The sequence below is a fragment of the Cetorhinus maximus genome, chromosome 2 (genome assembly GCF_964194155.1).
Source record: "Cetorhinus maximus chromosome 2, sCetMax3.hap1.1, whole genome shotgun sequence".
In the NCBI taxonomy this organism is placed as follows: Eukaryota; Metazoa; Chordata; class Chondrichthyes; order Lamniformes; family Cetorhinidae; genus Cetorhinus; species Cetorhinus maximus.
The window spans coordinates 29848810-29868712 of NC_135880.1; the positions used below are offsets into that span (position 1 = coordinate 29848810).

The following is a 19903-nucleotide window of genomic DNA, read 5'->3' on the forward strand; positions in this document are numbered from 1 at the left end:
CTCGAGCCTACTCCGTCATTTAATAAGATCGTAGCTGATCTGATAGTAACCTCAAATCTGCATCCCATCTACCCCTGATAAGCTATCACCCCCTTGCTTACCAAGAATCTTTCCACCCTCTGCCTTAAAGATATTCAAAGACTCTGCTTCACTGGAGGGGTGCAGAGGAGATTCACCAGGATGTTGCCTGGGATGAAACATTTAAGTTGTGAAGAGAGGTTGGATAGACTTGGGTTGTTTTCGTTGGAGCAGCAAAGACTGAGGGGCGACCTGATCGAGGTGTACAAGATTATGAGGGGCATGGACAGGGTGGATAGGGAGCATCTTTTCCCCTTAGTTGAAGGGTCAGTCACAAGGGGACATAAGTTCAAGGTGAGAGGCAGGAGGTTTGGGGGGATGTGAGGAAAAACCTTTTTACCCAGAGGGTGGTGAAGGTCTGGAATGCACTGCCTGGGAGGGTGGTGGAGGTGGGTTGCCTCACATCCTTTAAAAAGTACCTGGATGAGCACTTGGCACGTCATAACATTCAACGTTATGAGCCAAGTGTTGGTAAATGGGATTATGTAGGTAGTTCAGGTGTTTCTCACGTGTCGGTGCAGACTTGATGGGCCGAAGGGCCTCTTCTGCACTGTGTGATTCTGTGATCCCACTGCCTTTTCAGGAAGTGAGTTCCAAAGACTCACGACACTCAGAGAAAAAGTTTCTCCTCATTTCCATTTTAAATGGGCGACCCGTTCTTTTTAAAAAGTGACCCCTAGTTCTAGGTTCTCCCACAAGAGGGAACATCCTCTCTACATCCACCCTGTCAAGACCCCTCCGGATCTTACATGTTCCAATTGAGTTACCTCTTATTCTTCTAATCTCCAGCGAATACAAGCCTAACCTGCCCAACCTTTCTTCATAAGATGACCCGCCCATTCTAGGTATTATTCTGGTAAACCTTCTCTAAACTGCTTCCAATGCATTTACATCCATCCTTAAATAAGGTGATCAATACTGTACGCAGCACTCCAGATGTGGTCTCACTAGTGCCCTGTATAGCTGAAGCATAACCTTCCTACTTTTGCATTCAATTCCCTTTGCAATAAATGATAACTCTCTATTGGCTTTCCTAATTGCTTGCTTTAGCTGCATACTAGCCTTTTGTGATTCATGCACTAAGGCACCCAGATCCCTCTGCATCTCAGAGCTCTGCAACCTCTCACCATTTAGATAATATGCTTCTCTTTTATTCTTCCTGCTAAAATGGACAATTTCACATTTTTCCACATTATACCCCATTTGCCAGATCTTTGCCCACGCAGTTAACCTGTCTATATATTTTTGTAGCCTCCTTATGTCCTCTTTACAATTTACTTTCCTACCTATCTTTGTGTTATCAGCAAATTTGACAACCATCCCATCCATCCCTTCATCCAAGTCATTTATATAAATTGCAAACAGTTGAGGTTTGAACATTGGAGGCGACTGAAAGGAAGTTTACTAGTTTGATACCAGGAATGAGTGGGTTGTCTTATGAGGGAAGGTTGTACAGACTGGGCCCACTGGAGTTTAGAAGAATGAGGGGTGATTTGATTGAAGTATACAAGATCCTGAACGGCCTTGACAAGGTGGACGTCGAAAGGATGTTTCCTTTAGTCAGTGAGTCCAGAACTAGGGGGCACTGTTTTAAAATTAGGGGCCGCCCTTTTAGGACAGAGGTGAGGAGAATTTTTTTCTCTCAGAGGGTTGTGCAACTTTGGAACTCTCTGCCTCAGAAGGCGGCGGAGGCAGGGTCATTGAATATTTTTAAGGCAGAGGTAGATAGATTCTTGTTAGGCAAGGGAATCAAAGGTTATTGGGGTTAGATGGGAATGTGGAAATTGAAACATAAGATGATCAGCCACGATCTTATTGAATGGTGGAGCAGGCATAACGGGCTGAATGGTCTACTGCTGTTCCTATTTCTTATGAGGTCCCAGCACTGATCCCTGTGGCACACCGTTGGTTAAATCTTACCAACCTGAAAAAGACCCATTTATGCCTACTCTCTGCTTCCTGTTAGCGAACCAATCTTCTATCCATGCTAATATGTTACCCCCTATACCATGTGCATTTATTTTCTGCAACAACCTTTGATGTGGCACTTTATCTGGAAATCTAAGTATCTAAGTACAGTACATCCACCGGTTCCCCTTTATCCACAGCACGTGTTACTTCTTCAAAGAACTTCAATAAGTTTGTGAAACATGATTTCCCTTTCACAAAACCATGTTGACTCTGCCTGATTACCTTGAACTTCTCCAAGTGCCCTGCTTTGGCTTCTTTAATAATATCTTCTAACATTTTCCCTATGACAGATGTTAAGCTAACTGGCCTGTAGTTTCCCACTTTTTGTCTCCCTCCCTTTTTGAATAACGGAGCTACAATTGGTATCTTCCAATCAAATGGGACCTTCCCTGAATCTAGGGAGTTTCAGAAAATTCAACCCAACACATGAACTATCTCACCAGCCACTTCTTTTAAGACCCTAGGATAAAGTCCATCAGGACCTGGGCATTTGTCAGCTCACAGCCCCAACAATTTACTTAGTACTACTTCTCTGGTGAATGTCATTTTTCTGAGTTCCTCCCTCCCTTCCATTTCCTGATTCATAGCTGCTTCTGTGATGTTACTTGTATCCTCTATAATAAAGACTGATGCAAAATACCTGTTCAATTCATCTGCCATTTCCTTGTTTTCCATTGTCAGTTCACCAGAAGCAGAGAGAGGGTGGGAATTCCAGAGTTTAGGGTCCAGGCAGCTGAAGACACGGCCGTCAATGAAGAAGTAATGAAAATCAGGGATGCGCAGGAGACCAGTGCTGGAGGAATACAGAGATCTTGGAGTGTTGTAGGCTAGAGGAGGTAACAGAGCTAGGGAGGGGGGAGGCTTTGGAGGGATTGGAAACAACAGGCAGCGTCTTCTGTTCCTGGAGATGGTGAGCTTGGAGGCGGGAAGGACAATTAATTCAGTGGGGTAGAGGCGTATCTGAACCCCACTGAGTTCCCACCCTGCCATCTATTAAGACCCTTAAGTAGCCAAGTAATGACCGCTTAAGGGCCTCTTCCCGCCATTGCTGGGATTAACCTAGTTCCAGGCAGGCCTGCTGATTTGCAGCCTGCTTGACTGGTAAGTGTGTGGGTTACCTATCACCTGGGTGGGAGGGCACCTCGGTCTGTAGTTAGCCAGCAACTCTGGGCAGCAGGACTTCTGTCTCCTGGGACTAAAGAGATGCCTGTTGGAAGGACAGAGGCAGCTCATCACTTTGAGGATGACCAATTTGGCAGTAAGTCTTGGGATTGAGGGAAAGAGAACAGGACAGGAGCTAGCATGCCTCCAAGCCTAAAGTCGAGCTGTGGAGCCTGGCTCCACTTGAAGGCAAGCTCAAAAGTGAAAGTTTATCTTTTTAGTGGTGGCTTCCAATGATCCTTTTAATTACTGGTTAGGCTGGTGAAGCGCCTGAAAAAAAAACACCTGAATGGGCTGGGTACAGCATATGCTGACCATTTTCATGGAGAAACCCTGTAACAGGCTTTGGACCCCTCAATTTTGCATGCAAAGGGCCTACCGCTTCTTTTAAGCAGCCACTTGAAACATGCCAATATCATCTGATCCAGTATGGCCATGTGTGTATTTCAGCCACCCTTGGGATGTGGGCGACAGCATTGGGAAATTGGCGCCTGTTGCTCCAGTCCTATTTCTTAAAAGCGGATGCAGCGGGAGCTAATTTCTATCTGTTATTGCTTCAGTGTTGGTGTCCACACCCATAAATTTCATGGACATATCCTTCATTTAATAAATTCTGTAGATCCTGGTCAATGATACAGTAAATCTTGGGTTCAACTCTTTATTGTTGGGTACCCAATTTATTTGTGACTTTCAAATGAGATGCTAAACCATGGACCTGTCTGTTTTCCTGGTTATTTAGGTTGATGTTACAGATCCCATTGCACAATTCTACCTCTGTAGAAATCTTTCTGCAGCAACCTCGAACTGTTCTTGTGGTCAAAAGTTTAAATATTTATGGACATGTATGGTTCCATAAATCTAATAATTTAATGACCTACCATGAAGCTAGTTTATAGCTTCGTGTCTTTCTAGCACTTTAAAAGTGAAGAATATGCATACATAGCCTCCCAAAGGATCAATGTATTACACTTGGAGTTTCACAGATCAGGAAATTCCAGGCTCGATTACTGGTCTCTACTGAGTTGGCTGATCTCAACATTGTATCATTTAGCCCTTAGTTTCCCCCTGCCTTGCTCCTGAAACCCTAAACTTCACTAAGTGTCTTAGCCAGCCTCTACCATGTGCAAACCAGAATGCATTCAGAATATGACAGCCCATGTCTTCACCAGTGCAGTCCCTTTATTCCTGCCCTTGCCAAGCAGCACTATCCCAATAAATGGAGTTTAACATCAACACCTTTGCTTTCAAATCTCTTCAACAACCTTGCCCCATTCTTTCAGTGATTTCTGCCACCCAATCGTCCCTGTGTGGGGCCCTCTGTTCCTCTGATACCAGATTACTTTTGGATCTTAAATAAAAGCAAATTACTGCGGATGCTGGAAATCTGGAATAAAAGCAGAAAATGCTGGAAAATCTCGAGCAGGTCTGGCAGCATCTGTGGAGAGAGATACAGAGTTAACATTTCAAGCCCGTATGACATGTATATTATATATCTATACTCAGAAGAATCATACGGACTCAAAACGTTAACTCTGTTTCTCTCTCCACAGATGCTGCCAGACCTGCCGAGTCTTTCCAGCATTTTCTGTTTTTACTCCTGGCTCTTATTCCTTCTGCTACATCATTGTTGGCTGCTCCTTCAACCACTGGAGTCCTGTCATCTTGACCTTTCTTCATGAATCCTTCAGCTTTGTCAGCTCATTATTATCCTAAATTTCCTAAGAACTTTTCTGATCAACCATGTCTGACCTTTAACATTTACATAATCCCTGTTCTCGTTTGCTCAGTATCCAGCAGGATGGCAATGATAGCTTCAGTGACCGCGGAATAGACGAGAGGAAGAATTGATGAGGGCCCCCACTCCCGATTGTTGTCCATCAATTGTTGCTTGCAATGCCTATATCTCAATGCTAGGAGAGAACAGAGTCAAACTCGGCTCTGATGCTTCGATTGATGAGCGAGTACTGTGTCCAGCTTCACACAAGAATGATCTATTTGGTTGAAGTTCCGGAAGAACCTCAATCCCTGCTGGGCTGTGTCACAGCAACAGTTACCTCCTTCAGGGAAGGAGGGATTTCATAAGAAAATCGCAGAGGAAAAGAAATCTCTTTAAAAATATATATACAATTCATTAGTTCAGAAATGTGGTTATCCTACAAACATCCAGTCACAAGGAAGCCTTGCTCCCTTCCAAAACCACCAATTTAATCACATATTTATATTTACAGTTTTCATGGAGATAGAAATTTAGGCTAGCGCCAAAATAAAAATTATTGAAGCAAATTATTTTTGGAGCATGAACCTTGGAGGTACTTTAGGGACTTAGTGGAACAGCAAATTAATCTCAGTCCCCACACATGAATATATTATGCAAAATAGACACAATTGAATGACAAAAACTTACTCAGTGCTCCAAACCTCATGAGTGTTATAAGTAGGCCTTGCATGAATTTGGACATTAGTAAACTAGCCTGATTTGGTTTTACCATGTTTGTACTGCAGAATTTTGCCCTTATGGAAGTAGAGAGGCATTATGCTGTATTTAACACAGTACTGGAACATGCCAAGTGCGGCACTATGAGAAACTGGAGCATCAATATTGATACAGCTGTATTTGTTACATGGAGGTACAGACAAATGGATGATGTATTTTATACTTTGCTAAAGTTAATTTGTTCATTATTATTTAATTGCAGAAAGAATGTCAGGAAAGGTATTATGCATGTCGTACATATTTAAGTATTGAGCAGTATCTGTCAGATTTGAGGAATCAAACATGCACAATATTCCACTACAAATTAATTGAAAGCTTGAGTATACAAGATGCTTTTTTATGTTGGTAAAGCCACAGTTAAAGAGAAAAGAAAGAATTGCATTTATATAGAGCCTTTTATGTTTTCTGGAAGTCAAAACTAATTCCTTCTGAAGTGCGACAACTGTTGTTACATTGCTGCAAATGTGGCAGTATTTGTACACCGCAAAATCTCACAAACAGCAAATAAAATAACCAGGAAATTTTGGTGGCTTGGGTTGAGGGATGAATGTTAGCCAAGCACCAGGGAAGAACATGTTTTTCTTTTCTTCAAAAACTTTAAGATGTGATCGTTTCGAATTATAATTTCACAACAGAATAGCCAAAATATGCTGCACCTCAGAATTCGGATTAGTTATTTTTTAATGTAAGCTCAGACATCTCCTGTGACATTGCTCATGGGTCAAGGTTAACCCTGCATCTGCTGGAGCACATGATATTGTTTTTGGAATGAGTGAGTTGAAAATGTCCATTTTTTAATGAACTGAGTTTGTGGGGTTCTATAGGGCCAGGTCTCTCTAGGTGAAATTCTATTTGGTTTTAAAATCTTACTCAGGCACTCGTTTAAAACATTTCTCTTTGACCAAGCTTTTAGTCATCCCATCCTAACATCTCCTTCTTTTGCTCAGCATCAATTTTTTTTCTGATTACTTCAAAAGGCCTAGTGAACTTTTTCTATATTAAAGGTGCTATATGTATGTACATTTCATATGAGTTGAATTATGGAGCAGGAGTATGCCTTAAGGTTGGATGGGCAGTCCTGACAATTACTTCAATTAGTTTATTAATGGCCTTAACAGGCCTTTGACAGTTTGGCGGGTGCAGAACCGACTCCGGTGCGCGCCCGCTGAATGGAAGATCAGAATGACACGCGGTGATGTCGGAACGCACACCCGACATCACCGCGCATCATTTTACACGCCGGTGAGTGGGGCCCGCACACCAAACAGAAGATTCTGCCCTCAGTCTCTGTTACAACCTCAACCAATTGGGTGACAGCGCAGATGGTGAAACAGTTTAAGCACCGTATACACCTCTGGTCACAAGGAAACATTTAGTTCCTAAAAATGCTGCTAAGGAGGACAAAATATTGTCCCCGCTGTCAGAGAACTAAATTGTGATAAGTTAGAAAATCTTGGCCTCTCGCCTTGAAAGGAAGTGAAAGAGAATGGACTTTATAGTGGTATGTGAGAAAGAAAAAAAACTTGTAGAATGGGAAAGGTAAATCTGAAGCTTTATCTGATTTTTAACCTGAAGGACAAGGGATAAAAGTAGAGAGTAGCGAAAGGCAAGTTCAGGGCTGATAAATGAGAAGCATTTTTTGTTACAAGGTGTTATCAACTGAAGTGGCCTTTTGAGGATGGTAGTAGAGGGACGTGGGAACATGAGCAGGCCATTCAGCCTGCAAGCTTGCTCTGCTGTTCAGTCAGATAATGGCCACTCAGTACCTCAGTTCCATCTACTGCCTTTGATCTTTATCTCTTGATACTCGCACCTAACTAAAACCTATTGATATCAGTCTTACAAATTTTTAATTGGTCCAGCACCCACAGCCTTTGAGGGGAGAGAAATTGAAATTTCCATCATCGTTCTTGTGAAAAGTACTTCCTGACTTCAACAGCTGTAATTGTAAATATGTGCCCCCTTGTTCTGGATTCCCTTTTCAGAGAAAATAGTTTTGCTGTACCTACCTTTATTGGACCCATTTATCATTTTAAACATCTTAATTAGATCACCTAAAGAATAGGGAGTACAAACCTATTTCAGCAAAAACATTGAAGTAACTCCAGAGACTGGAAGGATGGGGGCGGTGTATTGTGTAGGCGGGGGTGAACTAAATAGACCAAATGGCCTTGTTTGTAACTGACCTAGTGGGGCACACCAAAATTAGACTAGACTCAAAAATTTCCCTCCAGAACACAATCACTTGTTCATTGCAAATGCTGACAAACAAACAAAAACTGTATGGATTGATGTACTTATTGAGCAAAAATATAGGGCAGGATTTTGCCCTTGGCTGGGGTGCTCGGTGGGCGCAGGCAGGGGGGTCAGGAAGCTGACCGCCACCCGTGATCGGCTCTGCACCGCGATTTCACGCTGGGCGAGCCAATTAAGGCCTGCCCAGCATGGAACATGAGCAGCAGCGCTCAGCGCTGCCTGTGCGGGCGGAGGGAGGAGGGCACACGAAAGAGTGCTGCATAATCTCCCTGAGGCACAGAGCTGCTCCGTGCCTCAGTGAGATGAAGTGCTGTTTAAAAAAAAATAAAGGAAATAAAATTGTCATAAAACATGTCCCCTCATGTGACTCTGTCAGTTGGGCCTGAATTTTCCCATCAGCGATTTGGGGGTGGGGCCCGCTCGCCGACGGGAAAATGACGCGGGATGACATCGGGAGGAACCCCCGACGTCAACCCGGTCCATTTAAATATTGAGGAAGGCGGGCGGACAGCGAAATCAGCTGTCCGCCCGCCGACCTGTCAATGGCCAATTAAGGCCATTGACAGGATAATTAAGATAATTAAAGACCTGCCGGTCCAACCTTAAGGCTGGCGGGCAGGCCAGGAGCCCCAGCGGGCTTCTAATAATACATGAAACCTCAACCTGGCGGGATGAGGTTTCATGTCCGTTTTTAAAAAGTCTAATAAAGTTTATGTCCTTTTTATTAACATGTCCCATCTCGTATGACATTGTCACATGAGGGGAACATGGTAATAATCTTTAAATTTTTCTAATTTTTGACTTTTCTTACCTGTCACTAATCTCCCTGAGACAGCACTTAGTCTCAGGGAGCAGTGCGCACTTTCACACGTATGCGCTAAAGAGCACACTTTGACAGCTGGGGAATCCCTCCCTCCCCCCCGCCCCACACAGGAAGTGCATAGCGCTTCCTGTCGGGCAGGCCGCTGGATAGGCCTTAATTGGCCCGCCCACTAAAAATGGCGGCAGGCCCCGTTTCGGTGGCGGGGGTCGGCTGTCCGCCCGCCGCCGAGCCGGTGGGGCCCGCACGCCCACCAAGGGCAGAATTCTGCCCTTGAGCTGGGACATGTTTTTAATTCAAAAATAAAATTTTTATTTGATGTTTATTTGCTTTAGGAAACCTCATCCAGCCCGTGGCCTTTTTGCCTGCCCGCCAATTGTTAGGTTGGACAGGCAGTGTAAATTTGAATTTAATTAACTTCTTAATGGCCTTAATAGGCCTTATAATTGTCGGTAGGTGCGCAGCCGACTCCGCGTGCCTGCCGAACGAAATATCGCGAGACTGCGCGATGATGTCGGGACGCTCGCCCGATGTCATCGCGCATCATTTTACGCTCAGGCGTGTCGGGCACGCGCCCACGTGCCAAGCATAACATTCTGTCCATAAGGTTGCAAACTTATACAAATAGTAGGCCAGGATTGTTGTGCTGCATGTATGCTTGTAGCAGTGCGGGCATCACAAATTTCTAAACTGCTGAATTGTATATTGTGGCTGCATAATGCCTTTTGGTCTAATGTTTCACTTCTCCCACTGTTGTTTATTTTACAGTAATTTAAACACGGAAGGGTTTGGAATTGCAATTTCAAATCATTAAAATGTTTTTTTTTCACATGCAGAAAGACATAACAATACCCAGACAGATGGATTTCATTCAACTGAACATGCAGTGTTAACTGCCTTGTACTTTGTGGCTATATCATACAGCCAATTCTCAGTCTGAGCTAGCAACAAACGGTATGCCGATATTAATAATAGGCTTTTCCTAACTGATTTTCTGTCATAAACTTTCTTCCGTGGGGCTGGGAAGGCTCACTGAACAATGTGGAATCAACATTGAAGTTGAGCTGCCTGTTTTGCAGTGCACTGAAATAAAAGGAAGCAGAAGGTTGTGCTGATGGTGGCCTCACATTTATATAGTGCCTTTCATATTCTCAGGATATCCTAAAGCAGTTCTAATGTGCAATCATTCTTATGTAGACAACACAATAACCAATTTTCACACAGCACAATCCCAAAAACAGCAGACGCAGAGAATGAGCAGCTAATTTGTTTTTTTCTTTTGTGGCGTTAGTTGAGAGGAATTTTGATGCGAACACCAGTAGAAATTATCCTCTTTGAATATAGTGCCATTGGATATTTTACATCCACTTAAATAGCCGAACAGAGGCTCAATTTTACAGCTCATCGGCATACCACAAACAATGAGATGTTGCTGGTGTCACCTGTGCAGCCTGAAAGGAGCCTGTGGCCCTTGGCGTCTGTGGCAAGAGAAACAGTAAACATTTCATGTTTCCAGCATCCGCAATATTTTGTTCTTCCTTCACAAATGTCACTTTGACTTCATACTATGAAATCCTGCACAGCAATAAAAAAAAACACATTGAGGTGGCTATTTTATTAAGATCAGAAATAAAAAGTTAGCTGAGTATCAATCAAAAGTATGAAATAATGTGAACATTGCAGTAAATAGGGATGCTTTTAGATTTCAATTGTGGGCTTGAGACTCATACGCTTGGATTTTCAAAATGACGGAGACCCTCTCCATCATTGTAAAAATTGTGGAAGAGGCTGGAAATTGGATGTCCCGCACCCGAACACGGCACCTAATATTTTCATGGGGTTGGGTCATGTTTCATGCAAGCACGTTTCACGGAGGCAGCTGCCCATATAAATCAGCAGCTGCCTCCATTTATGTCTAATTTTTGTGACCAGATGTGTGAAACACAATATGCACAGATTAGACCTTGTGGGAGCAGGCCTGAACTTTGTGAGGTCCTTTGCAGAGGTGGGCTACCCCTTTGGATGTGGCTCCAGGAAACCTTTGGGGGAAGTCAGACTCCCCTTGGGAGAGGTAAGGTGCCCCTTAGGGCTGTTAAAAGTAGGCATAACTGAGCGTAAAAAGTGCATAAACTCATTAACTGCCAAGCTCATTGGAACTGTCAAAAGGGCCAAAACAAACTGTCAAAGGCAATTGTCAAAAGGGTCGAAATGAACTGTTAAGTCTATGCTCCTGTGTTCTTATGTTATAGTACTGTTGACAACACCTTCGTCACTTTGCTGATGATCAAGGGTAGACTGAAGGGCACTAATTGGCTGAGTTGGATTTCTGTCATTGGCAACTGTCAAGGCATTTAAAATTCCTGCCCTTTTAATATTTGAAACAAATGTCTGGAGTGTTTTAAAAAAAAAAGTATTGCTTGCTATTTCATTCTGTCTGTTGACATAAGCTACCAATTCTGGATTGGTGCTGCATGACTGATTTCACAACCTTCCATTATCACAGTAGGGTGCCTGCCATTTCACAGCCTGATTGATAGCTCCAGGTAGTTATAGACTCTTTTGAAGTGGAACTATGAATTCCAATCCTTGTTTTATGAGGAATTATGTCTTTGAATGAAATGTTTGTTCTTACAAGGGATTATGTAGTTGAAGGAATATAAATTAATGAGTGTTTTTAAAAAAAGTAAAGACTGCAATAGACATTTAGAATATTATTTCATCTCGGCATGGCTCCTGAGGTCAACCCATGGTGGGTGGGTTCATGGGTTGGCATGAATAGGCACTAGGGACATAGGGCATAAGTTGGCATAGGGGCTAGAAAGGGCCATGGGGATAGGGAGAGGAGCATGAGGTGGCATGGAACAACCATAGGGTATGAGGGGCCATAGGGGTAGGCAGAGGGGCATAGGTTGGCATGAGAGGCCATGGGGATGGAGGCATAAATTGGCATGGAGGGTATGAGGGGTTATGCGGTGGGTGGAGGGCCATAGGTTGGCATGGAGGGTATGAGAGGCCATAGGAGGTGGATGGATGAGGGGCATAGGTTGGCATGGATGAGGCATGACAGGTCATGAGGGATGAAGGCTGGAGGGCTGTTTAATGTTTTATTGTTTTTTTTTAAACTTCAACACAGTGCTAGAGTACCGAGGCAGGCCTTCCGCCCAGCCCACTCTGCACTCATTCCAGGGCTGCCCACCCAACTCCCAGAGAAACCCAGCACCCCGGAACGAAAATCCCAACTTCTGGGGCACTTGCTCCAAGGTCGGGTTTGTGGAGCCGGGAAATGTCCCAAATCTGGGAGCGAAAATTCAGTTCACACTTTGGGCTAAAATTCATAATCGAGGTTATACAGCAATGCAGCAACGAGGGAGACATATGGTTCTCCTTTAGTGTAAATAACCTGATATTCAGGGAAATGGCAGTATTCCGGGACCACAAATCTGCACTTGCTTGTTTTTGTAAAGTAAAAGCAGAAAGCCTATGCTCTGTGTTTGCAAGCATAATCAGCATCATGCAATAGATCCTAAAGCGTTTCAAAAAATGGCTCAAAATGGTAGAATACAGGGAATCATGCTCCACATCACACAGCTGGCAACAGCAGTTTTACAGGCAAGTGCAACAATATCTTAAGTTGTATTTTTCTCGTAGCAGAGTAATCTCTTGGGTATAAGGTCATTGGTCCACAGCCTATCCTTCTAAGCCTGCCATCAAGTTCCTTACCATGAGTATAGAATAACATATCCCTTTTCCAAACAAGAATTCATCAAATCTTTTTTAAAACATGTCGTGCTTTATTTATTCCATCATCCCTCTATAATCTGGTCCACAATTCTATTGGACTCTTACTAAAAAAAAATGTTGGCTACATTGCCTGTTTTCCTTTTCAATCCTTTATACTGTATCTCTTAGCCCTTGAGTCCTGCACCCAACCAAAGAATATTCCTGCAGTCAAATTCTCCATACTCATGTCGTTCCCCTAAAGTTTGTGGGGCTCAGTATGAAAACCTTTAAATCAGAATTAGCAATTTGAGAATTAGAGTTGGACCCGACTGTTAATTTTTTAGTTTGTTTGTCTATGTCATCTCATCAAATGCTATCAGGCAAGAGCTATGAGCCTAGAAATTGATTGACTCTGCACCCGGATGAGAGGTGTTCAATGGGCAGCCTGGCAGCCAGCATGGCGGGCAACTTTCACACACATATATATCGGTAAAGGGTGAAAATCGACATTGGATTTTAAAACTGCTGCAATGCTGAGAGTGGCCGTCGGTTCGATTCTGGCAGGGGGGAGCGGGAGTGCTGCGATTGCTGGGAAGAAGGTGATTGGGAGGAGGCGAAGTGCTAGCTAACAATGAATCGTGTTCGTCTCCAAATTCCAACTTGCCTTTTTAGTGGCGGCCTCGAGCAGTTCCCCCCCACCAAGTGTCCAGGGCCCTTGTTTGCCCAGAACTCAGCCAGCACCGGACTGGCACGTGGTTTATGTGCGGCGTAACCAGCGATCTCTTGGGGGCTGCTGGAGGCTGCCACTAAAAAGGCAAGTTTGTTTTTAGATAACAATTTAGTTGAATTTGGAGCTGAACACCATTCATTGTTAGCTATCACTTCGCCTCCTCCCAATCACCTTCTTCCCCTCAATCACCCCCACCACCACACCACCCTCCCAGAATCTACCTGACGGCCACTTCTCAGCATTGTAGCAGTTTTAAAATCCAATGCCGATTTATTGGCGAGCTGCATGGGGATGCCCAGCAACCAGGCATAGTTCACAGCTTTCATTTACATGAGGCCCCAGGCCCAATATTGAGTGTGCCGATTCTGATGGAGGGATTGCCCTTTGTGCCCAGTCCCCTGTTAGTCTGCTGCAGCAAAATAACTTATGCACCATTGTCATATGTACCCAACTCTACTAAATAAAATTAAGCAGTAAGTTGTGAAGCCATTCTTGCTGCTTCGTGCACCAAGTTCTTGCCTAATGCCCACTGAATTTACACAAAGCAGCAAAAAGTATAACAAGGATATTTTCTCCAAAGCAGGAAAATGAAAGTATTGTGAACAGACAAAGAATCTGCCAGACCAACTCTGATCTACACTTTTATCGTCAAGATGATGAAATGTTCATAAGGAAACATTTTGGAGCCAGGAAAACATGAGATAAATCACAATGAACTCCAGTGAAAAGCTTTAGTAAAACTGCGGGGCCCCAAGTCACAATCCCCAGTTTCACCTGAATGCTCCTGTCGCCCTCTCTTTCAGAGATGAAGTGAGGTGTCTTGTTACATCTGTAAATAGCTTCATTGTCATTCAAGACAGATGGCCGCAATTTTACCTGCTGTCATGCAAACACTTCACCTAATCTACCCAACCCTCCAAAAGAAGGGGGTGCATTCCTTATTAATGTGGTGGCCAGGCTTCAGTATACTCAGGCACTGTGTACATGACTGTACATAGCTGGCTTTAAATCATCAAGGTTTTTTTTTTAATTTTGCCGCTTTTCCAGTTCAGATTGCAGGTTCCCTGTGCTTACATTTTTAAAACCACCTCCCTTATCCTGATAGAAGAATTGCAAATCTATTTTATCCTCGGTTTGTAATTCTGCTATGGAATATTAGCAAACCACGACTTGTTTTTGAAAAATATACCTTTCATCACAATTAGGAAATAACTAGGCATTTATGCTGCACCACACAACACTGTCTCCCCCCGAGACCTCAATAGAGTTCTGTCATCATCATATTGTCAATGCAAAACCAGATAAATGGGGTAGTGACAATGCAGCAGCACAATAGTAAGCTTCATGGAAAGAATAAGCAAAGCAGAGATGCACAGAACACTTTAAGAGTTTTAAAATGTCAGGCAACACTCACCAGCTTCAATGCAGTATTTGTTAGCTGCTCATTGTATAATGCTACTGGTAGAGTTGATAACAATTGCCATTAAACATTTGTTTATTTATAGTGTAATTTATTGTCTCGAATGAAAATTTGGCCTGTGTGTGAGCCTGAGATAGTTGGAGTAGAAGAAATTAGGCCCAAACAGCAATACAGTACAGAAGACCATTCAGCCCATTGCTGTTATCTGCCCAATTGTCCTGTATTTTCCATTGCTTCAACTATTGATCCAATTTTTCCATAGAAGCTGCAAAGCATGTTCCACAACTAATTCCTGTAACAAACGTTTCATGCTGTGACAGCCTTCAGTGTAAACAAATCTGTCCTAATCTCTCTGTTCGCTGTTTTGGTGACCATTTTCACATGTGAATAAATTATGCAAATAATTGTTCAATAAATAACCAAATTATTTGTGGCCTATACTCCCACATTTGTCCCTTCAACCACCTAGGCCTAGTGCTTTGCAATTATTTCTCTAAACCCACTGTCTTTTCACCCTCTTCCTTTAGAACCCTCTTTAAAAGCCACCTATGATGAAATTTTAGGTTCCCTCTCCCCCATCTCCATCTCTTTCTTTGCTTTAGCATCCATTTTTATCAGATTATGGCTCTATAAAATACCTTAAAGGTTACACCAAATGGAAGTTGTTGTTGTAGTCATATGAATTGAATCTTCAAATGTGCTATTTTTGGCCCCCTACCTACTTCAAAAGTTAGATGTAGAGATAAGCAAACCCAATACCATTTAGTGGCTTAGCAGTACTCTGTTAATATTAAGTTCCTAATTTGAATGCATTTTTAGCATGATATTGCGCCAATGCCAAAGCTGCACAAAATAGCAGGAAATCCCTTCGAAATCAATGTGGCTATGCCTCTGGCATTTACTTTAGGTGTTAAGCTGCTTTTCTCTGTGTTAATTTTAGACCTGTCATTCCTCCAGTATCTTGCTGGAATCTATGGAATTTCAACTTCTCCTCCTGATTTTAAACATTGGAGACAGAACCTCCATTATTTCAAGACTTTTGCCAACTGCAAAAGGTAAACATAGAAGGGGAAAACTCTAATTAACGTTGACCTGGCTTTTCTTCATTGAGGCTCTCTCCACATTATACTATAATATCGTAACTCTCTACGACATAACAAATATGAAAATATGCTTCAAATGTTGCATTGTGAACAGGCAAAGAACAGAGTGCTAATCTCCAACTCACTGTGATTTAAGTGCCTATAGTTCGGTTTCCAGGTTTTATTTTTTTCATGGCCAACATTTGTTGCCCATCCCTAATTGCCCTTGCTAGGCCATTTAAGAGTCAGCCACATTGCTGTGGTTCCTGAGTCACAAGAATGGCAGGTTTCCCTCCCTAAAGGACATTAATGAATCAGGTGGGTTTTTATGACAATCGATGATAGCTTCATGGTCATCATTACTGAGACTAGCTCTTTTTAAAAAAAAAATACTCCAGATTTTTTATTAACTGAATTCAAATTCCACAAACTGCTGTGGTGGGATTTGAACCCATGCCCCCAGAGCATCAACCTGGGGCTCTGAATTACTAGTCCAATGACATTACCGCTACGCCTCCATCTCCACTTTACAAATTAAAATGTCACAAACTTTCTTTTTGTGCAGCAATATATATCAAAAAGTGAAACACTGTAAAGCAGGAAATGTCAGGGTGGTGAAAAATGTGAATGAATTAGACAATACTTAATAAAGACTAACAAATGGCTAGAATATGTAGAACTTCTGAGTGAGGTATGCAGTTTTCAGCTAGCTTTTGGGGATCTATTTTTGTAAATGTCGAGCCTGTCCAAGCATATAAAAATGTAAAACTGATGTGTTTGAAATGGTTTATCGATGTGTATTTGTCTGCTTTTTGCCTTATTTCTGCCATGGGAAATCAATGGTGGTATGTCAGATTGAACTGGTGCCAGAGGTTGTCTAATGAAGAACAATAGCGTCTCAGTGCGCAAGAGAATAATCCCGTCTTGACATCAGATGTGCAAATTTATAGATTGAGCTTTGTGTTCCAATGTCACAACTTGCAGTTTACAGTGGTATATCATCGCAGGAGGGAGATGGCAACTTCAGCGAAAATAAAGCGTATATGTTTGTGCCTTTTCAATCCTGAGGGTCTGCAGTAAAATGGGCTACTTAAACTGGCCTTTCTGACAGCAATCACAGTTACAGAAAGGGCTTGGAGCTCTCAAATATTTTGTAATCCAGTTGTAATTTTCAGAACACAGCTCTGTAAGTTTTGTGTTATCAATGAAAAATAATAGCAAAAACATGATTTGTAGTAGACAGCTTATTCCTTTGAACTATTCCAGAGACACATCAGTCTTTTCCCTCCAGTTACCAACCTGGAATTACTCCAATAATGACCCACTGCTGAAAGGCGGTGTTTCATGATAGAGTATTATTGTACTCCAATGGTAGAGGCAGACATCAGTACAACACCTTGCTCAAGTCAGCCACTGTACAAGTGTGCAAATGGTCAGCAGTAGTAGCTGTACAAAAAACCATTAGAGAGATCACAAGTGAGCCTGATCCTGCCTTAGCCCGGCAACCACGTGCATTCGCTTGCAGCAGAGGTTGCTGAATGCTGATTGGGAATGAGAACGCTGTTATATTTTTTCCTGTTCCCACCAGCCTAGCTAAGCAAGCTAAAACCTATAGTACTCCTAATATTGGTTAACTTAGCACAACCCCAGACTTTGACTTTGGAAATGTTGTTGTTCTGAATGAATATTATTTTGGGTTCTGGTTTAGTTACACTATTGACTTTTTATTATAGTGTAGTTGAAAGCTGGGAGATTTGGAGTAGGTGCACAGGATTCATTTACGAGCTGTTCATATGTCAGATTTCTGTGCCAGTTTTCAACATTTATTGTTACTTTCCATGCATGATTTATTTTGATGCAAATATCTGATTTATCTTTACACTGACCAATATTGATTCCTTTTATGAAGTATTTGTTCGATCTGTGGATACTGAGGAGTGCGTATTTTAAACAGAATAACTGTGGCTTGTCTTTTATACAATAAATCTAATTAGTTTTTTTTCTGTATCTGATCCATAGGTGATGTGTCACCGATCAGTATGTCCCCCATCAGCCAATCACAGTTTATTCCACTTGGGGAAATTCTTTGCTTGGCCATCTCAGCAATGAATGCTTCAAGGAAACCAGTCACACAGGAGGCACTCATGGAACATTTAGCTACCTGCTTTCCAGGTATGTTTTTAGCGACAAATACTTTGCAAAATATATTGAGGTTAGCAGCAATTCTGAATTTAACAATGTCAAAAGGTATTTTGTTTCTTCAATGTCAAAAGAAGTTTTAAGTGACATAGCCCCACAATATTGTAGTCAAAGCTATATGTTTAAGTGGTGAATCAGTATGTGTTTGCATCAATACAGGAAAGACTGATGAGCTAAACGATCTCAACTCTCTGCTGCCTTCTAAGAACCTTTTGTAAAGCAAAAATAGAAAATACCGGAAAACATACAGTAGATCATCACCTGTAAGTTAAGTAGAAAGGTTAACATTTTGGGTATAATGTGTTTTTTTTACAGACGCTGATTGTCTTGCTACACATTTTCAGCACTTTCTGCTCTCTTGCTTTAGATTTCAAGGCTTTTTTTTAAATTTGCAGAGCCTTATGTGAAACAAATCCCATAGTGGGCATGTTAAGTTGCTCATATTAAAATAGAGTGTAGCTCTTTGGTATGACCTACACATTTAATGCACTCTCATGTGTAATTTGTGTCAAGCATTGTCGTGATCTGTTCCAATCGTGGGCAAAGCCCAATTATGCCCAGCATAGCTTTACACGGGTACGATTGACCTTTATAATTAAATTGCTGTGTTACCAGTGTTGGAGGGGAAAAAAAAATCCAGCCAATGATTTCAGATGTGCTGGCAGCATATGGTAGTAGAAATTTAGAAGTCAACTAGTTATTATAGAAGAATTTCAATAAAAGGAATCTGCCTTTATATTATTACCAACAAGTATTAAGTTCAGTGATTGAGCCATTTAGTTAAACAAATTGCTCAGTATTCCATCAGGTGTCATCTTTATTGTAAATACCAATAATGGACCAACTGTAGCATTTTACAGTGTTTTAGATACACCAGTTCAGGCAATGCTTAACAAAGTAATTGTACTCAAACTGGCTGTCTTTTAGTTCCCATCCATCCCTCCATTAGCAGCACTGCCTTCAGCCACCAGACCCTTTACTCTTGGCTTCTCTTCAGAAAACCCAACTATTTTGCTACTTCCTTTCCAACATTGGTAGTCACTTCTAATCATATTTTTCCATTTGCTGCTTGGTGTCCCTTGGCTGTATCTTATTCTGCAGCAAAAAATGCTCACCCCTCATGCCTATGCTTGCTGGCCCCTTTTGGCTCTCAGTCCCCCAAAGCCATACATTTAGTATGTGCATCACTGTTATCTCTGTAACCTCTTTCAATGCTAGAACTCCCGCCTGAACTTTCTGGTCCACTGACTCAGCCCCTTTCCCTCCAGCTTTGCTGACAATGCCTTCGGCCATCTATACCTTCCTAAACCCCTTTGCCTCTCTGCTCCCCTCTCTTCATTTAAGACCCTTCCTAAAAACCACATAGTTGGTAAAGCTTTAGTCATCCATCTGATATCTTCTTCCTTGGCTCACTATATCTTTTTCCCACCATGCATCTGTAAAGACTTGTGATGTTTCTCTAGGCTAAATGCACTCTATAAACGTAAGTGTTTGAATACTCAGTCAGTGAGCATATTCAAGGCTGCACCAATAGGCATTTGGACTCTAAGGGAATCAAAACATATGGGGATCAGGCAAGAAAGTGGAGTTGAGTTCAAAGATCAGCCTTGATGTCACTGAATGGCAGGGCAGGTTCAAGGGGCCAAATGGTCTACTCCTGCTCCTAGTTCTTAAGTTCAGGCTTTAGTCCAGAGTAAAATCTCTCTAAAAACATCAATCACTCTTTCAAAATTTTCTCAGGATAAGTAGGAGAAAGATTTTGACCAACAGTATTTTTTTATATATTCTTCATTCACGGGATGTGGGCTTCATTGGCTGGGCCAGTATTTATTGCCCATCCCTAGTTGCCCTTGAGATTGAGGTGGTGAGCTGCCTTCTTGAACCACTGCAGTCCACGTAGTGTAGGTACACACAGTGCTGTTAGGAAGGGAGTTCCAGGATTTTGACCCAGCGACAGTGAATGTACGGCGAC

At 42.3% G+C, this 19903-nt stretch overlaps 1 protein-coding gene across 11 annotated transcripts in view; it reads left to right on the forward strand.

Annotated features, from left to right (window-relative positions):
* LOC144692864 (storkhead-box protein 2-like) overlaps window positions 1–19903 on the forward strand; it is a 320994-nt gene that overhangs the window by 279792 nt on the left and 21299 nt on the right. For 10 of the 11 annotated variants that reach the window (XM_078561970.1, XM_078561935.1, XM_078561962.1 and 7 more), the window contains exon 2: window positions 17752–17904. In XM_078561970.1, the coding sequence (XP_078418096.1) occupies window positions 17752–17904 (153 nt within the window). Of the gene's footprint in view, window positions 1–17751; window positions 17905–18090; window positions 18195–19903 lie in introns of those variants that run through there. The other variant, XM_078562012.1, reaches the window with a different exon arrangement.